The 24,627-nt window shown below is 41.6% G+C and overlaps 1 protein-coding gene across 1 annotated transcript in view; it reads right to left on the reverse strand.

Annotated features, from left to right (window-relative positions):
* Window positions 1-24,627, reverse strand: part of LOC117530142 (voltage-dependent N-type calcium channel subunit alpha-1B-like) — a 439,538-nt gene that overhangs the window by 313,851 nt on the left and 101,060 nt on the right. The window contains 1 exon segment of the mRNA XM_034193105.1: window positions 223-314. Within this exon segment, the coding sequence (XP_034048996.1) occupies window positions 223-314 (92 nt within the window).

Raw genomic sequence — 24,627 nt, forward strand, 5'->3', positions numbered from 1 at the left:
AATGTGTTTTGGGAGTTTGCATGTAGGGAGGATGGCGGACTTGCAAACATGGACACACAATAAACAATATGAGACTTCTTTCATGATAAGAGCCTGATAACTGCCAGGGATTGTGCTGCACAAAACAGACTACAGCTTATCCAACTGATTATTTTCATTCTTTCCAAACTTGATGTGAAAACATATTGCATGGCCCTCAACAGCATCCTTCAGGTGACTTACTGGGAATTCCTGATACAAGCTTGAGGGGTCTCAGCACTCTCACCGCACGCAGTGTTCGCAGGTCAAAGTCTGAACCAACTGTGGCCAAGATTCTGCAAACAAACAAACAAACAAGCATGTATTTAAAAACAACACTAAAACTACTGTACATACCTCACATTTTATCTTTAACAATACATGATAAACTAGAGCACCGCACCTGTAGAACACAACCCTCCATCAACACTAGTTTCCACCCTTGTAAAAAAATTTCAAGGTCAAAGTCCTGTTACAAGTGGCTTTTCATAAGCTAAATTAGATGTGAACAATATCAGGAGGATGCATTTAGTTCATGTACTTGAATCTCAGTTTTCTTGTCCACAAACTTCACAATCTGGGTCAGATCTGGATCAAACTTTGCCAGGCGATAGTGAGTGTCAGTCTGCACCTCACTTTCAAATATGAAAGTGATTGGGGCACGCTTGATTAAGATATAATGTAAAATATATATTACATGGGGTTTTCAATGTTAAATTTTAATTTGTCATCGGGATCAGATCTGGATCAAACTTTGTCAGTCAATAAAGGATACCATCCTACAAAACGCTCTCAAATATGAAAGAAATTTGATCTTTTTTGACAGAGTTAAGAATTTTTGAAAATTCATTCAGTGTTAAAGATAGGGATTTTTCCCATTTTCCAAGATTTTTCCTGACTTTGACCTTTGACTTATGACCTTGAAAATTGAATCAGTTCTTGCCTTTCAAGAAATGAATCTTCAGCAAAAAAAAAAAAAAAAAAAAAATCATAATCCTATATGAAAAATTGTGGGCAGCTTTTCACAGACAGACAAACAAACAGGGACGATAATATAATAATATAATAAATACAAACACACAAATTCAACACATTTACAGAAATCAAATTGTCATGAGATTTACAGAAACAAGCAAATTACCACAAAAAGGTAACATTCAAAGTAACAGGTGAAAAATATTTGAATTTAGGTTCTTCTGATGGAACTACAAAAATTTTAATGACAAAAAGAAAAAAAAAAAGACTTTATAAAGAGACTTTCTGGTAGCTGTGCATTTTTTTTATTTTGGACGATAAGTGTTTGAATATAATTGATATTGTGGAATTCACATTCATTTTGAGAAACTGCAATAATTCATGTTCAGTTCCTGCAGGAAACAAGAATGGAATTCCATGTGGGTAAATTATACAAAGCATGAAGTTAAAATTTGTAGTAACATTTCCCAGTTTTGATTTTGTAAGTTATAATTGCAGGCATGAGAATGAGACATCCTGAAAAAATCCTGAATGTCTATTTGGGGGTTGGTGGTGCGGCCCATTTTAGGAGCTTTTGGGTTTTATGCAAAATTACCAGTTTTAAGCCTTATTTTGGCAGCCAAGAAGACGCTTGAAAAAAGTCAGGAGTGGTTTGTCAGATTGTCCTAAAAAAATCCGGTAATTGCCTGTAATTGTGACTTAAAAGCACAAATTTTGACTTCTTTGTCCTACGTTTGCCTTAATATTTTATCTTTGTGACTTAATATTTCAGTTGGGACTTAATAGCTAAAATTTTAAAATTCAGCTCTTAATTTTGACTTATCTTCTAATTATGTCACACAGTTGCCCCCCAGTATCTCGCTGTTGCCCCTCAGTATCTTATTTTATCATTGCAATTTGTCATTGTAACTTGTATCATCGCTACTCAGCCTGACATCACTGATTTCTCATCAACATTGAGTATTTCATCATTTCATTATTGTATCTGTCTTACTGTGAACATCCATCCATCATTTTCTAAACCCCTGGACAGGATGTAGGTCTATCACAGGGATGACACATATAGACAGAGACATATTCACCCTTTTACACCTACAGGTAATTCAGAGTCACCAGTTCACTTAACCTGTATGTCTTTGGCAGTGGGAAGAAGCCGGAGCAACAAGACGGAATTCCAGCAAACACGGTGAGAACGTGCAAACTCCACACAGAAAGAACCAGGTTGGAAGTGAACCTGGGACCATCTCACTGTCAGGCAACAGTGCTAAACACGAAGCCACCATGCCGCCGTCAGCATAAAAATGTTTTTCTTTGCTTTTCCTCTCTTCCTTGCAGAAAGAGTCTAACATATACAGCACTGCATCTCCTAACTTTGCCTGTTTTTAAACCCCTCCATTAAGTACCGTCAGCAATCCCAAAGCAGGCAGAAAATCCCCACAGGCACAATAGCTTTTATGCAGCGGGCGCGATGCACTCATGATTTCACTAAATAAAAAAATTCTTCAAATCAACACACACACACACACACACACACACACACACACACACACACACACACACACACACACACACACACACACACACACACACACACACACACACACACAGAAAGAAACAGATGACAAGAAGGACCTCTTATTGCTCCCTGGTTACTAGTTGGTATGGCAACCAATAAAGCACAGATGTGCTTTTTGGGAATTATCATCACGGGTAGAGGCCTGCAGGAATGAAAGTGTGCATTTTTGCTATATGGACTGTATCATTTTATACAAATTTTATTCACATTCTTTGCAGTTAATGAAATTTGGAGACAATGATGGATTTCCAAATGTTTTAATGTATTTCTTATTACTCAGGTTATGATATCCATGCATTTGTGGTGCTTTAAAGTAATTTGTAAACTTTATGCAAGAAAAGTAGATTTAAAAAAGCAGTGAAGAAAGAAACCAACCGGGACTGAAGGATAAAGCACAGAGTGCAAAACTCTTGTCTCACCATTATCAGTACAATGCCAGTGCACAGTGAAGTTTTGCTGAGTCTGTTTATTTGGTAATTATTTTCGAGTTTGTTTACTGTTACTTTCACATGTGTTATCTCCAAGTCTGTTGTCATGGAGAAGCATGAAAATTTCAGGAAGAAGACAGTCCCATAGCTGAAAAAATGTCTTGCCGTAAGGGACGTTCCCTGCAGTGGAAAACTACACCAGGAGCCGGTGAGTCTTACGGAAATAGCCGCACAGGTTTATCCGATTTTGGAGAAGTGTGACCTCAAAGAGTCAGAGAGAAAGTGACAGCAGGTGATGATGGCAGATGGTTTGCGATCTCAATGGCAGGGGTGTGAGGTTGTTGACACAGAACATGAAACGGTTACCAGTCATTCATGTGAGCGATGTGTATGTTTACCTGCTTATTGTGGACGGACAAATGGAAGAATCAAACAACACAAAATATCACGTGTTTACTGACTATCATATGGAACTCGTAGGATTTGGAAGCACCAAAAGGAGATAATGATTTAATTGTGTGGAACTGGAGGCGCAGCAGACAGATTTCCAACATGGCTGCTGTGTGCAAACACAGGGGAAGTAAAATCAGCGGGATACAGTTGTTTTTCAGAGTTTGTATTTATTACTACTTTGTTTGTGTTTATCCAAACTTATTTAGCTGTATTTCTTTTTTTTTTTTTAACTGAATACACCGTGGGATAAAACGGAGGTGGAGACGGAAATGAATTTGCTGGCGAACCTCTTAAAATTCAGGCAAAAACAAGTAGTGCGCCCCCTGTGGCAATATGTAAGTAACTATATGCATGAGGCCTGGTGGTCACTAAACTGTTGCTTTTTAAAACTAAAAAATGAATATAACCAACAATAAATATTCCTTGTTAAGGGAATTTTACACAGTCGATGTCCAAAAACTGGAAATAAATAAATAAAACGTGCCGAGAAAACATTTTCTCCCACACCAAAAATGATGCTATACAAGAAACGAGTGTAAAGTTGTTGAAACAGCACCTTTATTGTCCCATAAGAGCCAGCATTATTTTGTGTTATAAACTTCTGAATCATTAAGAATTCATGGTTGTCAATTTTTTGCAGAGCCAAAAAAAAATTGTTTTTGTGTGTCCAGGCCAGGAAGACGGTCTAATGAGCACAGAAACTGGCAGATTGCTCTCTCATGGGTCAAAAGAGAACTGCTGCATCAGCTGAAGCAACGTAATATCGTGAGGACTTTTTCATGACTGACAGAATAATTGAGTGCGAGACTGACAGGTGGACTGGACCAGCAACAGCGGTAATTAGGGGGTTGCTCCAGACTGTCATGGTGATGAGAGAGCTGAGTCAGAAGACAGTTTATCCATCAATGGTGAAGAACTCCAAGTAGTACAGAAAGATAAAGAAATGAGTTTGGTTTGCTGGATGGCTGCACTCGGCCTTGGGACAGGACAAGGAACTTGGACAGCAGGAAGGATCTCACAGTAGAAATGCTGCCCTGCCATATTAAACAGAGGTTATCGTTAGGATGTTGTCTGGGTGTCTGTCTTTGATAACTTTTTTGGATGTACCAAATGGGAAGACATTCATGGATAGACCTATAGAATGTAGAGTTTCCAGGGGTTCCAAACTCATGGATAGGCCTACAGAATATTGAGTTTCCAGCGGTTCCAGGCTCATGAATAGGCCTACAGAATATTGAGTTTCCAGGGGTTCCAGACTCATGGATAGGCCTACAGAATGTTGAGTTTCCAGGGGTTCCAGACTCATGAATAGGCCTACAGAATGTTGAGTTTCCAGCGGTTCCAGACTCATGGATAGGCCTATAGAATGTAGAGTTTCCAGGGGTTCCAGACTCATGAATAGGCCTACAGAATATTGAGTTTCCAGGGGTTCCAGACTTGTGGATAGGCCTACAGAATGTTGAGTTTCCAGCGGGTCCAGACTCATGGATAGGCCTACAGAGTATTGAGTGTCCAGCGGTTCCAGACTCGTGGATAGGCCTACAGAATGTTGAGTTTCCAGCAGTTCCAGCCATCCTTCCTCATTTGAGTATACTGAAGAATGTGACTGGTTGACCTGGTCTCACTGTGACCCAGTACTGAATAAGTAGCAGAAAGCAGATGGAAGGATGGGTCTGGGTCTTCAGCCTTTGACTTGAAGAAGTGCCTTGGTGGAGCTTATGGAACCATGAGATCCCCGAACAGCTATGTTTGAGGATGCAGATACCTTTGCAGGACAATGATTATCCTTGTCTTTGGGGCAATGTGCTTCCTGTCATGCAGTCATGAGACTTGAACACTACGTAGTGATCCAAGACAAAGACTAAATTTTGGTACATTTTTGGTATATAATTTTGGTCTTTGGTACAAGGTCTCTTCTTTGTTACAAAGTCTCTTCCCAAGATCTTTGGGTACAGCTTGATTGACTTTTTTGTCAAATGGAGGGCTACTGAGAGAGATTAAAATGAGGAGTATGACTTGTGAAAAAACTTCAGCTGGAGGTTGAGGATCCCAGCAGTTGGAGAAGGCCAAGGGGATGCACATGTTTAACCTGGCTGTGGTAGATGGATGGTTACTTTCCCAAGATGAGGATGAAGCAGTTGTCTGCCTGGGTAGTTGCATCCAACAGACTGTTCCATGGTGTGGTGGTTGTGCATGCTCCAAGAGCTAACCTGACCATAGTAACCACCCAAGACACCCCAGCTCTGAAAGCTGAGCAACCTCTGCACAATCTCAAAAAAGCAAATCCTGTGTAGGTCCTGAGGTTCATTGGGTTGGTGTTTGAAGTAGATGAGAGTGTACAACTTCACTTGTGCAGGATGCCAGTCCATAGCAAGTTACTTCCCCCAGCCATGGCTGGTATTTCCAACTGGGATGACTGAGACAATGCAGATGTATTATCAAAGAATACAGGCAGGCTCATGAATGGGAATCAAACCCAGGTCTACATGTTAGTTGGCCAACTGTTAATTCACTTATCTACCTGCTCTGCTGAAAATATCAACCATCTAGGAATTCTACACATTTTGCAGTTACACCTGTAAGCACCAATTCAGGCCAGCAAATGTACAAGTTGACAAGCCAGTGATTTAAAGAGCAGGTGGAGCGTTTCATGTTTGACGTCAGTGGACAAATAAGGATCGAAAAAGAACAGAGGAGTCACATTTCATAAAGCCACTGTGACCTGAAGAGAGAAAGTGAAAAATGGACATGAAAATATGAATCATCCTTCCGACTGTGCCATTTTTATAACCTCCAAAATCAATAACTCACTTTGTTCTGACCAGTGTGTGCATGTACATGCGTGCACAGTGGCCGGCGATGAGGTGATTTGATGGCTATGTGGACAGAATGTCGGACAGGGTGCAGCCTGAAGAAGCAGATCTGGCTTTTAATATCCCTTTATCATTACCACAATACGTGCATGTGGGCGCCAGACACCAGCACAGGAAATACAGGAGGTGATGCTATCGTCTGTCACTGGCTTGTGTCATTGTCACGCAAAGGCACAGAGAAGAAGGTACGAGAGTTCTTTGCACATTCACGCACATCATCTGTGGAAGTAATTATTGTTCTCAGTAGAGTATAAGAAGCATTTACAATTATAATTTATTGCTGTTTAATATCAAAAGACAATAGAGTTTGACTGAGTCATGTTGCCAAAAGACCTCAAGCTTAGTTTGGATCTGGGGTCCGTGAGAAATTACAGACATACCTCTAACATTCTTGAACAGTTGGTGTAAAAACAACTGTTGAAATAGGTGTAACAACTGTTTAGATCATATAATATCCTGATTTATCTGGGCTGGTAAGCATGCAAGAGGTAGGAGATGATTTTTGCAAATAAATAGATCTCATGAAGGACTTGGCCTACCTAATCTCATTGGCTACTATTGAGGGGCTAATGCTCAGACGTTTATGCTCTGGTTCACCTCAGCTCAGAGCAATTATTGCCACATTGAGACCATGTCATGCTCCTCCAAGACGTTAGCTTCAGTAAACACTAATCCACCAACTGAAAAATTAACTGTGATAATGCTTAACTGCTAAAAAATTTAGCTGAAGCTACCACTAACCATCATTGGACTGGTTGTCTGCCTACGTGGTGGCCATCCAAGACCCAAGCCTATTCCATAGCTATGAAGCCCTATGCCAACTTGAGTTGGCTTGTACCAGGTGCATAGCACTGTGATCTGTTAAATAAATCTTTTCACTTGTGTCAGATGTCTCGATACCAGATGACAGATTAGTTATACAGCTTCTCGGTGGAGTGGAACAGGGAACAGATTGCATAAAAAGGAGACTTCAGCTTAGATGATTTCAGCTGCAGCTTGCCAGAAGGCACATGAGGCCTAGATTTGATCGGGTTAGTTAGTATGAAAATCCTTCTCTGTTCTCCTCCACCATGAAGCTGCATCACTGGCGATAAAAGAGATAAAAGTTTCACTCTGCACAGTTTCTCTGGTTACATTCACAGAAGCTTAGAACTCCTTCAAAGTTGTCATGAGTGTCTTGGTGGCGTCTCTCACTCGTACTCGTATCTACTCCAAACACATTAACCATACAATACTTATCGTAACATAAATGCCCAAGACATTTTCAGTGACTTGGAAATGTTCATGTCGCCATCCTTGGACTTGTCTAAAGAAAAACTGGCTGTAAAAGTGATGATGCAATCGTTAAGTTTAGATTTGTATTGTTTGGTCCAAACACTTATGGCCTCTGGCAAAGGAAAGACTGTGTATTAAAAAAAATGGCTCCAATTCCTGAATGGTTAATGAGATGTTTTAGTTCACACTACAAGCAAATATTGATTCATTTCATTGCAGTTTTGTTGTGTGCAGAAGAAAACCTATAAAAAATGTGCCACTGTCCTGACAATATATATATATATATATATATATATATATATGTGTGTGTGTGTGTGTGTGTGTGTGTGTGTGTGCATGTGTGCGTGCTGGGCAATAATATCAAAATGGTTTTGTTTGGATGCTACACACACACACACAAAATTATAAAATCATTAATCAACATGGCCTAAAATGTTTTTAAGCCTCAAAGTTCTACTTACCATATTTTCTAGATGATCAGACATGCTGTATTTATTTACTTATTTGTTTGGCTGGCACTGCAGCTTAAATTTCTAAGCAACTTGTCAAAAATATACTGCATTCTCAAGAAATGCTGGATTCTCAAAATGCAAAAGATGGAGAACCATGCCCAACCTTTTCTGGGTCAGACTCAAATCGTCACAGTCACCCCTCATACAGTCTACACATATGACAACGAAAAGCTGTTCCTGTATACTGGAACAGTCTGATCCACACTCCAGAACAGAAGGTGGCAGTAATGTACCACTGAGCTGGTTGCCAACCACTGAATAACAAGAAGAACAGTAAGAAGTTGCAGGAGCCTCTGGTTCTTTTACTGAGTTGTTGATCTGTCCTCTGTGTGTGTATGTGTGTTAGTTTTCTTTGTGGTATTTTCCCCTTTGGTGTGGTTTTGGGGTTGGATTTTGTTCATCTATATGTTGTTTGCCATTGGGTTCAGTAAAATAGATGGATATATATATATATATATATATATATATATATGTAAGTCAAACAACTTTAGGATCTGCTGGACCCTAGAGTTGTTTGACTCTCAGCTGTTCCCATTTGTACGGAGTCGCCACAGCGGATCCAGAACATTTTATACTCGATGCCCTTACTGATGCAACTCCAGTTTTACCTGTAGACTCACAAACCTGAGTCTTCCTAAGAGGTATCACATTCAAGTACAAACCTGGACCCACTCTACTCATCTTTTGAGATCTGATGGGATCAGGCTTAAGCCATCTTGACACTTGCACAAATTTGATCCCCGCACTGCTGCACAATTCATCGTGCTAATACGTCCCACATTACGTTGCACTTTGGTTGTTTGACAGCACGTTCATTTAGTAGCCAATGATGCCTTTGCTCTCAGATCGTGGCTGATGAAACAGTCTGTCATTACTCCCAGAATCACAGAGAAATTATCTGCAGCTGCAGGTTTTCTTGTGTGCGTTGTGTGGTGGAGAACATATTTGGAATCATCTGAAAGGAAATAATTATATATATATATATATATATATATATATATATATATATATATATATATATATATATATATATATATGAGGTCTGTTAGAAAGGTATCGACGTTTTTATTTTTTGCAAAAACCATATGGATTTGAATCACGTGTGATTGCATCAGCCAAGCTTGAACCTTCGTGCGCATGCGTGAGGTTTTTCACGCCTGTCGGTTGCATCATTCGCCTGTGAGCAGGCTTTGTGTGCGCAGTGGTCCACCCCTCTCATCGGATTTTTATTGCGAATAAATGTCTGAACGATTTGGAGCTTTGCTGCATCAAATTTTTCCAGAAACTGTGAGAGACCTCCAGGTGGACACCATTCGGAAAATTCATATGGCTTTCAGCGACGATTTTATGGGGATTACACAGATTAAGGAGTGCTCCAGCTGGTTTAAAGACCGCCCACAGCTGCTGAGAGCGCGGCGCACTCCGAGCGCCGATCGACAGGCTGAATCAACCAGATCATTTCCAACGTGAAGGCTTTGTTGATCTGGGACGTCGTCTGACTTCCACAAAAAAAGGCACATTCCACTGTTACAGGAGTTTTTTTTCATGGAAAGAGGAGCGGAGGGATGCGCCACTGTGCCGCTCATGGCGCGGGACAAAACCACCTCCATGTTGGTCTCACAGGACGGCTTTCAGATGGCTCAGACAGCTTATGGTTGCTTTTCAGTCGTGTGAATATCCGAGAAATTGTGCATGAGCTGGACATGCCCCAACATGTCCTGTGAGGCTTCATCACGGCGTTGCTTTGCGCCATGTGGAGATGTCCCGACGCACGGAATTCCTCCGCACGTCTGTCTCAATGTGCCGAAAAAGTGCTGATGTCCATGTCTTCCACAATTTCTGTGCTAGTCAGACAATGTCCTGGATCAACACAGCGTCCAGTTTAGAAATGAACGGCACATTCCACTGTTACAGGAGTTTTGGTCATGGAAAGAGGAGCGGAGGAATTCCGCGGGTCACGGCAGAGCCGCATGGCGCAAAGCAACGCCATGATGAAGCCTCACAGGACATGTTGTGGCATGTCCAGCTCATACACAATTTCTCGGATAGTTACACGACTAAAAAGCCACCGAAAACAGTCTGAGCCATCTGAAAGCCGTCCTGTGAGACCAACACAGAGGTGGTTTTGTGCCGCGCCATGAGCGGCACGGTGGCGCATCCCTCTGCTCCTCTTTCCATGAAAAAAACTCCTGTAACAGTGGAATGTGCCGAAAAAGTGCTGATGTCCATCTGGTTGATTCAGCCTGTCGATCGGCGCTCAGAGTGCGCCGCGCTCTCAGCAGCTGTGGGTGGTCTTTAAACCGGCTGGAGCACTCCTTAATCTGTGTAATACCCATAAAATCGTCGCTGAAAGCCATATGAATTTTCCGAATGGTGTCCACCTGGAGGTCTCTCACAGTTTCTATATATATATATATATATAGTAATGGATTGGTAAAACAGTTGCATTTTCAATCCTTCTTATGAGTTTGATAATGTTTGATGGTGAACTTCTATACTGCCATCACTGAGTCCATCATCTCCTCCTCCATCACTGTCTGGTATGCTGCTGCCACTGCAAAGGACAGGAGCAGACTGAAGAGTACCATCCACACAGCAGTGATCGACTGAAATCTGCCATCCCTACAGGACCTCTACACCTCCAGGGTCCTGAGGCAAGCAAAGAAGATAGTGGCCAATCCCTCCCACCCATGACACAAACTTTTTGTCACCCTCCCCTCTGGCAGATGGCTGAGGTTCAACAGGACCAAAACCTCAGGACACAAAAACAGCTCCTTTCTGTCTGCAGCTAGACTTATAAATAATGCCACAGACCCCCCATTTACTCTGCCCCTCCACTCACACAAAGTACAGATTGATCATCCCTGCACTGAAAGGTACTGCACATCTGCATGCCTTTGCACAGCCCCATTCCACTGTTATATTTATTCAACAGTGAACATAGTTTTGCCTGTTTGTCCATTTGACTCCTTTACTGCTTACAGACATATGAGGTCTGTTAGAAAGCTATCCGACCTTTTCATTTTTTGCAAAAACGATATGGATTTACTTTTTGTTATTTATGCAGCAATTACTTATAGGAGTATCTTTTTTCCTTTTTGTTTGATTTTATGCACCAATGATGCCAGATCAAATTCCTTGTATGTGAGAACTTACTTGGAAATAAATTTGATTCTGATTCTGATGTAGTATCTCTAAAATTCTGATTATTATAGATGTAACATTGCATCATAATTGTTCAGATGCAGCAATGAGATGTAGATGTGAATAGGGCAGCATGGTGGATTAGTGGTTAGCACTGTTTCCTCACAGCAAGAAGGTCGTGGGTTCAATTCCCGTGGCCTTTCTGTGTGGAGTTTGCATATTCTCCCCGTGTGTGCGTGGGTTTCCTACGGGTGCTCCGGTTTCCTCCCACATCCAAACACATGTGGGTTAGGTGGATTGGAGTCTTTAAATTGTCCATAGGTGTGCGAGTGGGTGTAGCTGTACTTGCTTGTCTGTTTGTGGCCCTGCAACAGACTAGCGTCCTGTCCTGGGTGTACCCCGCCTTGTGCTCTATGACTGCTGGGATAGGCTCCAGCCCCCTGCGACCCTTAATTGGACTAAGCGGTAGAAGATGAATGAATGAATGAATGTTTTCAAATAGGTTGGGCAATGTTCACGACTTGGTCTCAAAATCAATGTGTGCCAGAAGTTTTGAACATTTCAAAATTGTCTTTGTGCACTGGCTCACAGCCACGCACAGTTTACAACCATTTTAAAATGTGTTCACTCATTGGCACGCCAGATTGTGTGCCAGTGCAGGAATCAAATTCATGCAAGTGTCAAGGCATCTTTACAGAGAGCAGACTGGCTGCTATCTGCTAGAAATTAAAGTAAGTCCCTTCCGCTGCTTCCTTGTTTGCACTCAGGGTCGCACAGCAAATCCGAGGTGGATCTGGATGTTGAATTGGCACAAGTTTTACGCCGGATGCCCTTCTTGACGCAACTCTACATTACATGGAAAAATGTGGCAGGGGTGGGGTTTGAACCAGGAGCCTTCTACACTGAAACCAAGTGCACTAACCACTTGGCCAGACAGTAAATTTTGCAGAGTAAAATTTACTCTGCGGGGACAACATTTGGTCCCAGTCCAAACAGAGTTAAATACACTCTATCACAGTACTAAATCAACTCTATCACAGTGTAAAATCAACTGTTATTGGAGTAGAGACACTTGATTTGACAACACGGTAGAGCTGATTTCACTCTATAATAGAGTGCACTTTACTGTTTAAACTGGGATCAAATGTTATCCCGGCAGAGTATATTTTACTCAGCAAAATTTACTGTAGACCACCCTTGCCAATCTGCTAGAAATTAAAGAATGAGTGAAAATAATGACTCATGCGCTCAAACTGAAATACTATACTCGAATAAACACGGAGAATAACTATGCTTGAAATTTGTGGGACAAGCAGATCTGTAATGAGCAGAATGGCTAGATTAAGGTAAGCCTAACTATAATGTTTTAAAATAGTCATATTTAAAACTTTATATTTCATGAGGTAAACATGCACAAATTTAGGACTGACTATGTTTTTGCTTGTTCAGTGGTGTCAAGAAGCAGTTTATTCTTCAGTTCTTTGTGCCTCATACAACAACATTAATTAGCCTGTTAGCTTCTGCTTACTAACGTGATGTTTGCGTCAAATGAGTGAAGTAATTTCGCTTTATTATTTCATGATGTGGTAACACCATGTTTCTAAAGTAAATGAGACATATGCATTTTGTTCCTCTTCATGATTCATTTTTGGGCAGATGCAACTAATACTCCAGTGCAACATATAATTCATAAGATACTATACTCCAGATTTTTTTCAGCATCTTAAAACTATTAAATGTGTGTCTGGTTATTTTGATACTCTACTTTCCAAGTAGCTAAAAATAACAAAAGAAGCTGGAATAGGAGAGGGAGAAAGATCTCTCTTTCTTGAGCGGCGAGGGATGTAGTTTAATTTCTGTGACCCAGCCCGGTTGGGGGGCCACAGACTGTGATTGAGTTTTTCACACATCCCAGTAAGAGGAGACGAGGCTCCCACGGGACAAACAAGAGAACATGATGCTGACAACCTGACTGAATGACGCTCTGCCAGTCTAAACACTACCAGCTGCTCACCTTCCTCATTTTTAACAGCCCCCCAAAAAAGATTTCCACTCAGTGCTCAGAGTGATTGATCTGGAGGTTTACAAATAATCAGCCATCGTCATCTTCTATAATGCAACATGATGACACTGAGGGACACGTTTGTACTCTTCAACATGGGGTCCAGCTCCTCTGTGCTGAGAATGCCAAAGGTCAAGGACACACCCACATACCACCTGACTGCAGTAGGTAGATGGTTTCTTTTCTGGAGGTGAGCATCCACCAGTCTGTCTGGATGATTGTCAACCAGCACCCAGGACATAGTGTGGTGGAGGCGGTAACGACTGCCACCAGTACATCCTGACAGACCAGACGCTAAAGATGGCCGTGTGCTAAGAAACTAGCAGACATAGGCATTACCATCGGTTTGTGGTTCTGGTGACATGTCATTTTGCCGTCATTGAGTCAGCTGCCTTCCATAAACGTATACGGTTTACTTCTCAAAATTCTGCTTTCACCCTCAGATTTTTTTTACCTCCACCGTTTTTTTATTGATCCAGTTTCCATAGCAACCATGAGCTATTCTTTACACCCTGGCCCGAGAACAACTGAACAAGTTGACGCCATTCATGTACATAGCTAGCGTAAGACAATATTCCAACCATGGAAATAGAGACCTGGAATGGACGTCACGTGACTAGCGGCGTGCCGCACGGCGGCCATTACTAAGGGTGGACAGAGCGCCTTGAGCCAGTTAAGGCACCAGTTAAACAGAAGCAAAATGAGGGTGAAAAGGCAGCCAGTGCTTCACCATCAACTGCACCAACTACAAAAACAAATTCTCGAATACTAAAATGAACTGTACAATAGCCTTAATGTAATTATGTAAAACAAATGTCTATTTTAAAATCGTTATGTTGCAATTTAATATTGATATACTGAGACTATAACTCAACGCCATGAGTTCTTTTCATTAAGCTGCGTTCACATGCATACAAATACGGAAACAAAAATGTTTATATATACACGAGGGCTGTCAATAAAGTATAGGTTCTTTTTATTTTTTTCAAAAACTATATGGATTTCATTCATATGTTTTTACGTCAGACATGCTTGAACCCTGGTTCGCATGCGTGAGTTTTTCCACGCCTGTTGGTGACGTCATTCGCCTGTGAGCACTCCTTGTGGGAGGAGTCGTCCAGCCCCTCGTCAGAATTCCTTTGTCTGAGAAGTTGCTGAGAGACTGGTGCTTTGTTTGATCAAAATTTTTTCTAAACCTGTGAGACACATCAAAGTGGACACGGTTCGAAAAATTAAGCTGGTTTTCAGTGAAAATTTTAACGGCTGATGAGAGATTTTGAGGCGATACTGTCGCTTTAAGGACTTCCCACGGTGCGAGATGTCGCGCAGCGCGCTCAGGCGCGGTCGTCAGCCTGTTTCAAGCTGAAAACCTCCACATTTCAGGCTCTATTGATCCAGGACGTCGTGAGAGAACAGAGAAGTTTTAGAAGAAGTCGGTTTCACCATTTTATCCGGATATTCCACTGTTAAAGGAGATTTTTTTAATGAAAGACGTGCGGACGGGTCCGCATGTCGGGACGGTGCGGCGGCACAGGAAAAACACCTCCGTGTTGATAACCATTTGTAAAATCCAGGCGGTTTTTCATGGCTTTCAGTGGAGTGAGTATATGAGAAATTGTTTAACAGCTGGACATGTTCCAACTTGTCCTTAAGGCTTCCAACAGAGGTGTTTTTCCTGTGGCGGAGCGTCGCGGCAGCTGCGAGCCGACGCTGCAATCCGTCCGCACGTCTTTCATTAAAAAAATCTCCTTTAACAGTGGAATATCCGGATAAAATGCTGAAACCGACTTCTTCTGAAACTTCTCTGTTCTCTCACGACGTCCTGGATCAATAGAGCCTGAAATGTGGAGGTTTTCAGCTTGAAACAGGCTGACGACGGCGCCTGGGAGCGCTGCACGACGTCTCGCTCCGTGGGAAGTCCTTAAAGCGACAGTATCACCTCAAAATCTCTCATCAGCCGTTAAAATTTTCACTGAAAACCAGCTTAATTTTTCGAACCGTGTCCACTTCGATGTGTCTCACAGGTTTAGAAAAAATTTTGATCAAACAAAGCGCCAGTCTCTCAGCAACGTCTCAGACAAAGGAATTCCGACGAGGGGCTGGATGACTCCTCCCACAAGGAGTGCTCACAGGCGAATGACGTCACCGACAGGCGTGGAAAAACTCACGCATGCGCACGAGGGTTCAAGCATGTCTGACGTAAAAACATATGAATGAAATCCATATAGTTTTTGAAAAAAATAAAAAGGACCTATACTTTATTGACAGCCCTCATATATATATATATATATATATATATATATATATATATATATATATACACACACACATACTTGCAGTTGTTTAATATTATATGTACATGGTGGTCACAGGCGGCATTTAAATTTTAACAGTGTGGTTGGAGGGGATGGTACGTTTTACCCTGACTGAGGGTCAAAAGTCATAAATTCTGAATGGCTTTATATTTACTTCAAAATCATATATATGTTGTTGTCATTAAAAGACTAGTAATAACATTACAGTGGAAAAAGCAGCAAGGTAAATGACCACAATGGCAAGGCATACTTCAGATTTATATTTTAATACATAAGGATTTTTTATCCCGGCATGTATGGGTTCGTTAGAGCTTTTAATCAGCTTGAATACAACTTACAAGGCTTCATTTACAAAAATCCATCGAGAATTATGATGACAGGAAAAAAAACATCACAGTAAACGAACAGAATGGCATATTTTTCCCAAATTTCCACACTTTACATAAAACTCTTTTTTTTTCTACGCAGGCATGTATGGGTTCATTAGCAAGAGCAATAAAAGGGCTTTAAAACAAACCTACATTTATTACAATCTGTTAAGAAATATTGATGCTAGTTCAAAAAAAACGGTCCGATTATTATTAATGACTGGCACATTTCCACCCTTAGTAATGGCGCCTTCCTGTCCTGAGCGACGCTAATAGATTGAGACGCACACGTCCATTCCAGGTCTATATTTCCATGATTCCAACTGCTATGTACACTCAACAAAAATATAAACGCAACACTTTTGGTTTTGCTCCCATTTTGTATGAGATGAACTCAAAGATCTAAAACTTTTTCCACATACACAATATCACCATTTCCCTCAAATATTGTTCACAAACCAGTCTAAATCTGTGATAGTGAGCACTTCTCCTTTGCTGAGATAATCCATCCCACCTCACAGGTGTGCCATATCAAGATGCTGATTAGACACCATGATTAGTGCACAGGTGTGCCTTAGACTGCCCACAATAAAAGGCCACTCTGAAAGGTGCAGTTTTATCACACAGCACAATGCCACAGATGTCGCAAGATTTGAGGGAGCGTGCAATTGGCATACTGACCGCAGGAATGTCAACCAGAGCTGTTGCTCATGTATTGAACGTTCATTTCTCTACCATAAGCCGTCTCCAAAGGCGTTTCAGAGAATTTGGCAGTACATCCAACCAGCCTCACAACCACAGACCACGTGTAACCACACCAGCCCAGGACCTCCACATCCAGCATGTTCACCTCCAAGATCGTCTGAGACCAGCCACTCGGACAGCTGCTGAAACAACCGGTTTGCATAACCAAAGAATTACTGCACAAACTGTCAGAAACCGTCTCAGGGAAGCTCATCTGCATGCTCGTCGTCCTCATCGGGGTTTCGACCTGACTCCAGTTCGTCGTCGTAACCGACTTGAGTGGGCAAATGCTCACATTCGCTGGCATTTGGCACGTTGGAGAGGTGTTCTCTTCACGGATGAATCCTGGTTCACACTGTCCAGGGCAGATGGCAGACAGCATGTGTGGCGTCGTGTGGGTGAGCGGTTTTCTGATGTCAATGTTGTGGATCGAGTGGCCCATGGTGGCGGTGGGGTTATGGTATGGGCAGGCGTCTGTTATGGACGAAGAACACAGGTACATTTTATTGATGGCATTTTGAATGCACAGAGATACCGTGACAAGATCCTGAGGCCCATTGTTGTGCCATACATCCAAGAACATCACCTCATGTTGCAGCAGGATAATGCACGGCCCCATGTTGCAGGGATCTGTACACAATTCTTGGAAGCTGAAAATGTCCCAGTTCTTGCATGGCCGGCATACTCACCAGACATGTCAGCCATTGAGCATGTTTGGGATGCTCTGGACCGGTGTATACGACAGCGTGTACCAGTTCCTGCCAATATCCAGCAACTTCGCACAGCCATTGAAGAGGAGTGGACAAACATTCCACAAGCCACAATTGACAGCCTGATCAACTCTATGCAAAGGAGATGTGTTGGACTGCATGAGGCAAATGGTGGTCACACCAGATACTGACTGGTATCCCCCCCCAATAAAACAAAACTGCACCTTTCAGAGTGGCCTTTTATTGTGGGCAGTCTAAGGCACACCTGTGCACTAATCATGGTGTCTAATCAGCATCTTGGTATGGCACACCTGTGAGGTGGGATGGATTATCTCAGCAAAGGAGAAGTGCTCACTATTCCTTTTCAAACATTTGTGTCTTGAAGAAGAACCTGGTGTAAATGAAAATGTGTGGATAACAATCCAGCTTTCAAATAAGAGTGAAGAAGAACAGTGTCACCTAAAAGCCACTAAACTCTATCCCAATCAATCTCCACCAAATTCCACTAAACTGCTTCATTTCGGCAAGCCTCTAGCTGCTAATTTAATGGCGGGCTGTTAACCATTTTATTGTAGCATGCACGCAAAGTCATGCTAACCACCAGGGAATGTGATAATAAAGGTTCAAGGTAGCATAAGCTAAATATTTTAGCTTGTCCATCAGTTTAGCATTATCACGGGTGACTTTGGTTGGCGAACTGGCAGTTATAGAAGATAACCTTTAGGTTAGCTATGCCCATCACTGCTAATTAACATCTTGTGTTTGAGAGGAGTGTTCGATTAATGTTATGTAACCATCTTATGGGTTGTGAGCCACAGGTTTAAAATCACTGAACTAAAGTGATGAGTATTTCACATCCTCTTTACACAGACGCGCATGCAGATATGTGCAGAAACGTTTCTGCACATGCAGTAATTGAAAAAACAGACCTCGTCATTAGGCACAGGTCATTTTGTGCCAATTAGACCTCATTTCTACATTTCATTGACTAGGAAATGAGCTAGCCAATCATGAAACACAGGCTTCGTGTGTCACATCCTGTTTGCCAACAAACACAACACATGCAAGTGCAGGAGCGGTGGTGGGCCACATCGCCGTGATGTCACGCGATATGAGGGGACAGCTGTGACAGAGTCGGAGGAAGAAGCATTTCGCCACAGTGCACACGCGGACAGAAGGGGGTACTCACCAACTCATCATGGCTGCCAGAGCCGCTCGCCATCAAACATGGCTGCTGTCAGGAATTATTACCGCATGCATGTGCATACACACAAATCGGCTGATGAAGTAGGACTCATAAACAAATCAAAGGCAGGGGACGAAAATAATTGCTCATATCCTCGGGGTAGGATGCAGCCAAGATCAGATTTGACTAATCAGAACTGGAGGTGTTGCTCAGTATAGGCTGATATTTAAACTGATGACATCGCCAGCCAAGCGGTTGGGATTAAACCTAACAACACTTTCTCATTGTGAGACTGCAGTCCATACAGTTACAGTTCAGACGTACCATTTTACAACACATGTAATTACAGGTTTTACTGCTACTCTTCCTTCACAGTCATTCATAATAAAACGTATCATAAGCCAGCTTCAAGACGCTTTAAAGTCTGCTTTTATTTAACAGGTTTGGCAACGGACACCAATGCTGCAAGACACTTAATAATAGCGCACTAACATGAGCTGAATCTTCAAGAGCAAGATAAATAAATCAACTGTCAGTGTTATGGAAGCTGTAAGTGCTCCTCTGGACCAAAGCCCAGCAGACAAATTAGTATGGAGTTATCGAATACAGTCTGGAAGGAAAAACCACAGCCCACAATCTGCAGGTGTGTTTATGTCTGTCAGCCAGATGTCCCAAACCAGAAGAGTAGGATCCATGGATGCACAGTGAAGTCTTCTGTTTTCTTCCCTGGATGGATTCTCCATTGGATAGTCTACTGGATGGTCTACAACCCCTGACAATAATTATGGAATCACCGGCCTCGGTTACTTTTTTAGACCAACCAGAGGGAAAAAAATATGGAATCACTCAATTCTGAGGAATAAATTATGGAATCACCCTGTAAATTTTCATCCCCAAAACTAACACCTGCATCAAATCAGATCTGCTCGTTAGTCTGCATCGAAAAAGGAGTGATCACACCTTGGAGAGCTGTTGCACCAAGTGGACTGACATGAATCACGGCTCCAACACGAGAGATGTCAATTGAAACAAAGGAGAGGATTATCAAACTCTTAAAAGAGGGTAAATCATCACACAATGTTGCAAAAGATGTTGGTTGTTCACAGTCAGCTGTGTCTAAACTCTGGACCAAATACAAACAACATGGGAAGGTTGTTAAAGGCAAACATACTGGTAGACCAAGGAAGACATCAAAGCGTCAAGACAGAAAACTTAAAGCAATATGTCTCAAAAATCGAAAATGCACAACGAAACAAATGTGGAATGAATGGGAGGAAACTGGAGTCAACGTCTGTGACCGAACTGTAAGAAACCGCCTAAAGGAAATGGGATTTACATACAGAAAAGCTAAACAAAAGCCATCATTAACACCTAAACAGAAAAAACAAGGTTACAATGGGCTAAGGAAAAGCAATCGTGGAATGTGGATGACTGGATGAAAGTCATATTCAGTGATGAATCTCGAATCTGCATTGGGCAAGGTGATGATGCTGGAACTTTTGTTTGGTGCCATTCCAATGAGATTTATAAAGATGACTGCCTGAAGAGAACATGTAAATTTCCACAGTCATTGATTATATGGGGCTGCATGTCAGGTAAAATCAAATCAAATCAATTTTATTTATATAGCACCAAATCACAACAACAGTTGCCCCAAGGCGCTTTATATTGCAAGGCAAAAGCCATACAATAATTACAGAAAAACCCCAACGGTCAAAACGACCCCCTATGAGCAAGCACTTGGCAACAGTGGGAAGGAAAAACTCCCTTTTAATAGGAAGAAACCTCCAGCAGAACCAGGCTCAGGGAGGGGCAGTCTTCTGCTGGGACTGGTTGGGGCTGAGGGGAGAGAATCAGGAAAAAGCAGTCTAAGTCTATAGCAGCATAACTAAGGGATGGTTCAGGGTCACCTGATCCAGCCCTAACTATAAGCTTTAGCAAAAAAGAAAGTTTTAAGCCTAATCTTAAAAGTAGAGAGGATGTCTGTCTCCCTGATCTGAACTGGGAGCTGGTTCCACAGGAGAGGAGCCTGAAAGCTGAAGGCTCTGCCTCCCATTCTACTCTTACAAACCCTAGGAACTACAAGTAAGCCTGCAGTCTGAGAGTGAAGCGCTCTATTGGGGTGATATGGTACTATGAGGTCCCTAAGATAAGATGGGACCTGATTATTCAAAACCTTATAAGTAAGAAGAAGAATTTTAAATTCTATTCTAGAATTAACAGGAAGCCAATGAATAGAGGCCAATATGGGTGAGATATGCTCTCTCCTTCTAGTCCCCGTCAGTACTCTAGCTGCAGCATTTTGAATTAACTGAAGGCTTTTCAGGGAACTTTAAGGACAACCTGATAATAATGAATTACAATAGTCCAGCCTAGAGGAAATAAATGCATGAATTAGTTTTTCAGCATCACTCTGAGACAAGACCTTTCTAATTTTAGAGATATTGCTCAAATGCAGAAAAGCAGTCCTACATATTTGTTTAATATGCGCTTTGAATGACATATCCTGATCAAAAATGACTCCAAGATTTCTCACAGTATTACTAGAGGTCAGGGTAATGCCATCCAGAGTAAGGATCTGGTTAGACACCATGTTTCTAAGATTTGTGGGGCCAAGTACAATAACTTCAGTTTTATCTGACTTTAAAAGCAGGAAATTAGAGGTCATCCATGTCTTTATGTCTGTAAGACAATCCTGCAGTTTAACGAATTGGTGTGTCCTCTGGCTTCATGGATAGATAAAGCTGGGTATCATCTGCGTAACAATGAAAATTTAAGCAATGCTGTCTAATAATACTGCCTAAGGGAAGCATGTACAAAGTGAATAAAATTCACTAAAAAGGTAAAGGCACTGGGGAGATGGCTGTCATTACATCATCAATAAATGCACAAGTTTACATTGATATTTTGGACACTTTTCTTATCCCATCAATTGAAAGGATGTTTGGGGATGATGAAATCATTTTTCAAGATGATAATGCATCTTGCCATAGAGCAAAAACTGTGAAAACATTCCTTGCAAAAAGACACATAGGGTCAATGTCATGGCCTGAAAATAGTCCGGATCTTAATCCAATTGAAAACCTTTAGTGGAAGTTGAAGAAAATGGTCCATGACAAGGCTCCAACCTGCAAAGCTGCTCTGGCAACAGCAATCAGAGAAAGTTGGAGCCAGATTGATGAAGAGTACTGTTTGTCACTCATTAAGTCCATGCCTCAGAGACTGCAAGCTGTTATAAAAGCCAGAGGTGGTGCAACAAAATACTAGTGATGTGTTGGAGCGTTCTTTTGTTTTTCATGATTCCTTAATTTTTTCCTCAGAATTGAGTGATTCCATATTTTTTTCCCTCTGCTTGGTCTAAAAAAGTAACCGTTACTGACTGCCACAATCTTTTTTTGCTTGATTTCTTATAGTGTTTCTTAAAGCCAGAAAGTTGCCATTTGAAATTACTTTAGTTTTGTGTCATGTCTGTGATCTGCTTTTTTTCTACAAAATTAAACAACTGAATGAACATCCTACGAAGGCCGGTGATTCCATAATTTTTGCCAGGGGTTGTATTATCTCCAGTGAGTGTCAGCATTGAAAGAATTAAGGATTTCAAAGTGCTGTGGAATGAACTCAGGGTTATATTATGTCATTTCAAGTGAGGGACATGCGGTGCAGTTCTCTGTATAAGACCCAGCACATAGGTGCTCCAGTGGTGAGGACCACAATGGCTGGAGGAGGTGAAGGGGGAACCCCGGTTACACTTGGCTGTGGCACATGGATGGTTACTTTTTAGTGGCACAGTATGACTTTTGGCCAGAACTGTTCACTTGGTGATACAAGCATCAGATTTGGCATGAATGTTCTTCATAAATCGGGTTTGAGAATAAAGCGCTGGCCACTTGAAAATCCAATATGGCAGCCAGGTGAGGGTCAATGAAGAATTACACAGGGGTCAAAATTTAGAAATGCTTCAGTCATATTGAAAAGTATAATCATCTGATCATAAATATTCCAAAAAGGTATAGTTTGGACTGTCTATGACTGAATGTCAAGGGGTAAAAACAGCAAGAATGGTGACAAAAGCCACTTTCAGTTTGTACAGGAGTCAAAAATTTAAGTTGCTCTAATTTTGATAAAAAGTGATGCAAATTATTGGTTGAGTTAATAGGGTTTAAAAAAGGAATAGTTTGCACCATGTGTCATGCTTAGTTACAGGGTAACATATGTCACACCTTGCAAACCAAGCATTCAACACAGTCAAAACTATTCCATTTTTAATCCTATTAGTTCAACCAATAATTTGCACCACTTTTTTACCAAACTTGGAGCAACTTTAACTTTTGACCCCTATCAAAAATGAAACTGACATTTGTCACCATTCTTGTGGTGGCCAGCACTTTTTACCCTCAAATACTGACTTATGAAGAACATTCATGCCAAATCTAATGCTTGTATCACCAAGTGAAGGACTGTTTCAGTTATCTGCTGCACTATTTCAAGAGGTGGGGATGGATTGGATGCCTGCCTGGGTGGCTGCCATCCAGGACCTTGGTTGGTTCCATGGTGTGATGGATAAAGCTGCATGGCACCATCTCATCCTCCCAGACTTAAACAGGGGTGTGTTGGCACTGGCACGCGTATCGTCTATATTAGAAGCTTTGGAGTCGAGAGCTCACTGGGTTGCTGGGTGAGGAGGTGAGGTTGGAGATGTATCTGGGTTGGGGTGAGCCTAATTCAATTAGCTACATTACTGAGGTGCATTTGTGTCACTGTCAACAACCGATGTATTTTTTAAATTATTAGTTACACACGGGCACAACGGCTGATATTTTTTCTTTAAATCTATCTTCTTTATGCACAAAGATGTTTTTAAAGGGGGTGGCTTAGTGGTTAGCACTGTTGCCTCACAGCGAGAAGGTCGTGGGTTCAATTCCCAGGGCCTTTCTGTGTGGAGTTTGCATGTTCTCCCCGTGTTTGCGTGGGTTTCGTCCGGGTGCTCCGGTTTCCTCCCACATCCAAAGACATGCGGATTAGGTGGATTGGAATCTTTAAATTGTCCATAGGTGTGCGAGTGGGTGTGAATGTGTTTGTTTGTCTGTTTGTGCCCCTGCGACAGACTGGCATCCTGTCCTGGGTGTACCCCGCCTCACGCCCTATGACTGCTGGGATGGGCTCCAGCCCCCCACGACCCTTGATTGGACTAAGCGGAAGAAGATGGATGGATGGATGGATGGATGTTTTTAAAGGTTCTGAGCTGGCAACATTATTGGGTCAGTTAAAGATGAGATATCTCAGCATCAAATGTGCCTCTCTGGTCAGCACACACCTCTGTCAGCAAATTTAAATTCATAGATTCCATGAAAGGAGTCAGAATTGAAATTTAGATCACTATTGACAACATGAATGATTCCACACTCAGGCCCAGCTGCTTATTAGCTGTTAATGATCACGTCTGGCTGGAGGTGGATAGTCATTTTCTGTCACCATTGTTTGATGACTGAGGTGATGAAAAAGTGTTTTCCTATTTATATTCAATCAATCAATCAATCAATCAACCTTTTTTTATATAGCGCCAAATCACAACAAACAGTTGCCCCAAGGCGCTATTCCTCCAATGAATGTTTAAACTAGAGTTTGAGTTCATTACTTGTAAAAGAAATGGCTACTGAACCAATCAAATCTTGGTGTTGCATGAGACCCAAATGTTAGCAACTGTTTATTTTAATAACTTGAGATATATTTCAATAAGTATTTCCCAAAAAATAATAAATTGTCTTTCTGGAGTTAAAGATATTTATTTATTTATTTATTCATTGATTAATTTGTTCCACTGTGGGAGGTCCTCTAACTTATTTCTAAGTGGATTGTATGTGAAAAAATACTGCATTGTCATCTACAGCCACAAGATGGCACCATCTACATGTGTGGACAAGGTACTCCTGTAACATAAGTGAGGTACTTTGATTTACGAGGTCTGTGATAAAACTAACGTACCTTTTT

Source organism: Thalassophryne amazonica, chromosome 17 (genome assembly GCF_902500255.1).
Source record: "Thalassophryne amazonica chromosome 17, fThaAma1.1, whole genome shotgun sequence".
In the NCBI taxonomy this organism is placed as follows: domain Eukaryota; kingdom Metazoa; phylum Chordata; class Actinopteri; order Batrachoidiformes; family Batrachoididae; genus Thalassophryne; species Thalassophryne amazonica.